The following is a 5496-nucleotide window of genomic DNA, read 5'->3' as shown; positions in this document are numbered from 1 at the left end:
TATGTTTTATGGGGTGGAGCATTGGTCAAGTAAGAATCCGCACATTCGAAAAAAAAAATGGCCGATATGATGATATTGCGATAGCTATGCTAGGAGAGAAAAAATTAAAAATGAGGGTACTCGTGACATAGTGGGAGTGACTTTGGTGGAAGACAAGATGCGACAAGCGGTGTTGAGATAGTCCAGACATTTAATAAGGAGATGCACAGATACCCAGTGCAGAGGTGTAATAGGTTGATTATAGATGAATTTAGAAGAGGTGGATGTTGACACCTAATTTTTACCCTCCACGACTAAGTTTAATTCTGAGTTTCTTTGATTTTAAATAAAATTAAAATATTTATTTTATCGGGTAAATATCTTCTAAAAAATATTCGTTTGAATAATTTATAATTTTAAGTAGAGGTTATACATTTTATATGTATACAAGATCGTATAATTTTGTTACTTAAATAATTATTTCATTTAAAATTTTGATTTTTTTTTAATCAAGGGATGTCCCTAAAATTAACTATGGATAAAACATTAATTTAAATATATTTTTTATCCTCAAAAATAATTTATTCAAAAATATTTATTTAATTATGTTAAAACAAGAAGCTTCAGATTAAACCAGTTGATAATTCATATTGAATTTTAATTTAATTTTAGTCACTTTATTGAGTTTGATCATAATTAAAATCAATTTGGCCACAATATCAATGTAATTGACCAATTGATTTTTAATATGATTTAAATTTGATAAAAATTGACTAGTTATTAAATAACTTAGTCTTAAACCTCTATCCCTAAATAAGTGAAAAGTATCTTGTATATAGTTATTAGATTGTTTATTGCAAGTTATAGCAATACTTTTACATAATTATTGAATTAAAGATTTAATTGCAAGTTATAGCAATTCTTTAGAAATAATATTTTTTAAAAAAATAAGTGTTTGTTATTATCTCCTATGTTTTAGTCTTTAATATTCTATCTCTCCTCATTAACTCTATTGATAATTATGTTAAGAATAAATTTTGGTTTCAATAGTTATCTTTATTTATACATTTTTTAACTTTATCAGTAAAGTAACAAAATTTGTTCTTAAATTAAGAAGTAAAAATCGATAAAATATTTCTACATTGATACACATTATTCCTTCAATTCTTCTTTCATTATTCATAGATTTCATCTTTTTATCACAATAGTGACTTTCAATAAATAATAATAACATAAAGCTATTTAAAAAAAAAAACTTTTCGAATCTTTTTTTTTTTTAAATATGGCACATACTTTGAGAATTAACTTTGTCAAATAAAGTACTCCATAGGAAAAATAAAAAACGGGAAAGTACAACATTATAAAGAAATGTAACACTTTATCAATTAAAATCTCAACCCAGTTAATAGATTTAGTTTTATTATATGTGAAAATTATATTTATATGTATTTTTAGATTGTTTATTGCAAGTTGTAACTATATTTTTGTATAACTATTGAACTATATTGATTGTAGAAAGCAAAATTAATATAGTGAATTAACACCAATATCAATCATGGCTAATACAGATTATCTTTTTATTGCAACAAAAAGTTATTTGATACCAAACAATTATTGGTTAGTTTATTTTCAATATGTACAGTGATAATTTTCATTAAATATCCATTACATACACTAAAAAAGTTATGTAATCTACCACACCATTTTTTCGTATCAATTGTCACATTCATAAACTCATTTCATACACTAGAAAAAAATCCTTAAGTATGACAAGAGTATAAAATGACTTTAATAAAATTTATTAAAATAATTCGTGGATATCATATTATGTACCATTTTCATACACTAGAAACAGTTATAAGATATATCATTTATATAGAATCTTATATACCAATTTCATAAATTGAGACCCCAAAAATAAAAAATTATTTAAAATATGACTTTGTTATATATAAATTAATTTTAGCTTGATTGTATAAAATAACACATGAATAATAGGTTGTATACAATTTACAAATTACAAATAAATTATTAACATATAATATTTACTATCACCAATTCTATTGTGAATTCAAAATTCATGAATTATAAATTAAAATAGAGATTGAGTAAGAATAAATTATGAAAAAAGAAGTATTTGTTTTTATTTTTAAAAATTTAATATAAATATAATTTAAGAAATAGAAAAAAACATGCACATTAATAGGTTCCATAATTTTAGCCCACATAATAACTAACAACTATTAAAATGGAAGTTTTTTTAATTAGCATATAAAAAGATGTTTATTCTTAATTTTATTTGTTTTAAAAATTTTACTATTATTTTATTAAAAAAAAAACTTGTTATTAGTTGCAATCTAAGAAGTCTTGCTATGGCTTGTAATTTATAATCTAAGGAGGTATATTTAGATTTTTTTTCCCAATAAATAACTATCCCCTTTCCCATATTTTAAATTGGGTCACCAACCCAATTTTCTTCCCAAACCAGCCTTCACTTAACAACACAACACCATACCGCCCCGAGCAGGCCCAACAGCAACAGACCGCCCCATACCCGGCCCAATCCTCCAATCCCTTTTCCCTTCCCCTCAACAGAAAATAGCGACCATAACAGCAACATTAACAACGAATAACAATAACAACAGCTCCCAGCCAACATTCAACAACAGCAGCCGATACAACCAACAACATTCAAAACGGCCAAACCCACCAGCCAATAACTTCAGCAAAATCAACAATTTCAACACATAACAGTAACCAGCCAACAATTTCAGTGCAAGCAATAACCACCGACAACAGCTTCAACAAGCAGACGAAATTTCAACCTTCAACAGTACAACAACGGCAAAAAACAGCTCAGCAACCTCATCTCAATTTTTAAAATTCAAATCTCAATTCGTTTTCCCTTTTTTCACCCCTTCGTTTTTCCCCAAAACAACCTCAAATACTTCTAAAAATACCCACCTATGTAGAGAGAAAAGGGGAAGGATTTTTGGGGAAAAATTGAGGGCGTGTGCTTCTAATCCTACGCAACTGAAAATTCTCGAAGAAACTCTGGTTTGAAATAGTCCACTCGTTGTTCCGGTTCGCTGCTCGAAAAAAGGTGAATACCCGTCTCTTTGCATTGTCTTTAATTTTGTGTTCGGATGTCACAGTATGAAATTCTATTGATGGTTTGAATATTTTTTGTTGTTGGAAAATTGTTTCGAATAATGGAGATTGTGCAAGTTTTTCACCTTTCTTGTTTGACCTATGCTATGCTATCTCTACTGCTATGCGTATATAGAGCTACAGAACTGTTTTACTCTTTTGATGATATTATATTTTGTTGTTGAGATTTGATGTTGAAGTGAGGAATATGTATAGTATACATGTACGATTTTGAATGTTCGATATATAATTTTTTATACGTGGTACTTGATGAAGAATGATGAGAACGAGTGTTTAGGTTTACACCTCCATCCATGTATTGACCCTTCTAGATTGTGTAAAGGTTTCACCTTTAGTATCTGTTACTCTATAAATTGTGATGGTTTTGTTTGAGGGAGGGTTCATTATTGCAGTAGAGTTTTGGGGTTGAAAGTGAACTGCTTTTGTTTGCTTAACTACTTGTTTTCTATTGTTTGTTCAACTTGCTGCTCTTTATTGTTAAGAAATAATGTAGGGATGAACGGGCTTTGATGAAATTCTTTGGGATAGAAATAAACCTTTCGATCCTATTGCTATACCTCGTGTATAGCTTTAAAGACCTAATAATCGTTCAAGTTATGGTTAGAAAAAAAAAAAAAACTTTATTGTTTGATAGATGTTGACAATATATGGTTAAACAATTTCTTTTGTTAATTTGAGTTCTCTCATAGTTCAAATTGGTGTCTGAAGTGTAGTCATGATTTAAGTCCAATCCTCCCAGTATGTTCTTTTTATTGTTAGAAGTATGCTTATACGCTTAAGATTATTACCGGGAATATTTAGTTAATTAATTTCTTCAAGGAGGGGATTCTAATAGTAAGGAATATCCTTTTGAGTTATCTTTAATTATTAAAGTTATTGTTAATTTGTCAACGGATGCGACTTGTGCTAATTTGTTATTTTCTTTCTTGGATACATGTGAAATTGTTCTTTTCTTTCTTCTTGGGGGCTTTACTTAACCATTTGTTAATAAGACATGTATGCAAAGAAAGCATGAAATGCCTTGATTACACACTATCTTCTTGCTTTATAATATCGGTTTGGCTCAACATGTGTTTCCTTTTAGATTCAACGTGAAAGGCCCTTTGCTATTTGCTTAATTAATTTTTATTAGGATGCATATCATTTTGTTGATAGTCAATCTCTTATTTTATATAATATATTAATTTTTATCTTTTTCTTTGTCGCATGTGATAACAAATCCGAGTCTAATTGGACTCCATATCCTTTGCATTCGAGCATTATCGAGTTTAGGCCTCCTACAAGTCCGAAATAGACTAATACACGAAGAAACGGGACTGATATAATCAGATATAAGCAGTATACAACATTAAATGAAGGCATGGAATGGAGATATCAATTTTATACACTGATATACAGTACGTATACAAAAAAACGCAGCAGCAATAGGGATGATATACAGTAAGTATACAGATGATATACACTTCAGAAAAATGGACTGAAGTCCATAATTCAAAGCCCAAAACTGGGCAGCTTCATTAATGGGCCAATTAAGGGCCCAATTTTAATTCTTGCGTTATTTTTTTTGTATAAACCACATATATACTGCATAAAGTGAAACTATTTACATAATCTCCCTTGAGATTTTCTCTCTCCCTATTTTGCAAGATATTATCATACATTCGGATGGTTGTTATACATTCGCCGAATGTATGATAAATCTGATTTGCCTATAATCATGGGATTGGGGATCAGTAAATATCTCCCTACTCCTTAAATTACGCCATTTAATAACCCGATATTAATTATTGTATGAGTTAAAATAGTAACTGAAATTTGAATTTCAAAAGAAAACTCTTAATCATTACTTCTAATTGTATTCTTTCTGATTTACGATTCTGAAAAAAAAAAAAAACTTTGTTCGTGATTTCTTGTGAAAAAAAAGATGAACATCCCAATATTGTTGCGTCATTTCGGTGTTTGGGACACAAAAATAAGTTTAAAAGCATAGAAAAGTGATGTCATTGTTGTTTCCGAAAGTATTAACTTTTTGAAATTGATTGTGACAATCGCGATGGAATTGGGTATTGACGATGTTCGAAAAAAATTGAAGTTAAATACATCGTTGATGGTAATTCTTCTCCAATTATCATAAGAAATGATAATGGAGTGAAGGTCTATATTGAGTTGAAGAAATAATGTTCTGAGCTTGTAAATTTTCCGCTCTGTATAACAATTTTCAACAAATCGATTAAGGATATCGAGTTTGATAGTGAAATTGGGGTTGTAATGTGTATTGAAGGTAGTGAATCTGATTCAGTTGCTTTAACTGTTGTTGAAACACAGAATCAGTATTCATTATACGTT

General features: G+C 28.8%; 1 protein-coding gene across 1 annotated transcript in view; it reads left to right on the top strand.

The window, feature by feature from the left end:
* The first annotated feature begins 2592 nt into the window (after positions 1-2592).
* Positions 2593-5496, top strand: part of LOC107873496 — a 7008-nt gene continuing 4104 nt past the window's right edge. Inside the window, exon 1 of the mRNA XM_016720359.2 lies at positions 2593-4590. Within this exon, the coding sequence (XP_016575845.1) occupies positions 4511-4590 (80 nt within the window). The 5' untranslated portion in view covers positions 2593-4510. The remainder of the gene's footprint in view (positions 4591-5496) is intronic.

Source organism: Capsicum annuum, chromosome 6 (genome assembly GCF_002878395.1).
Source record: "Capsicum annuum cultivar UCD-10X-F1 chromosome 6, UCD10Xv1.1, whole genome shotgun sequence".
Taxonomy (NCBI): Eukaryota; Viridiplantae; Streptophyta; class Magnoliopsida; order Solanales; family Solanaceae; genus Capsicum; species Capsicum annuum.
Note: the sequence above shows the minus strand (reverse complement) of the source record. Positions and strands in the feature narration are given on the sequence as shown.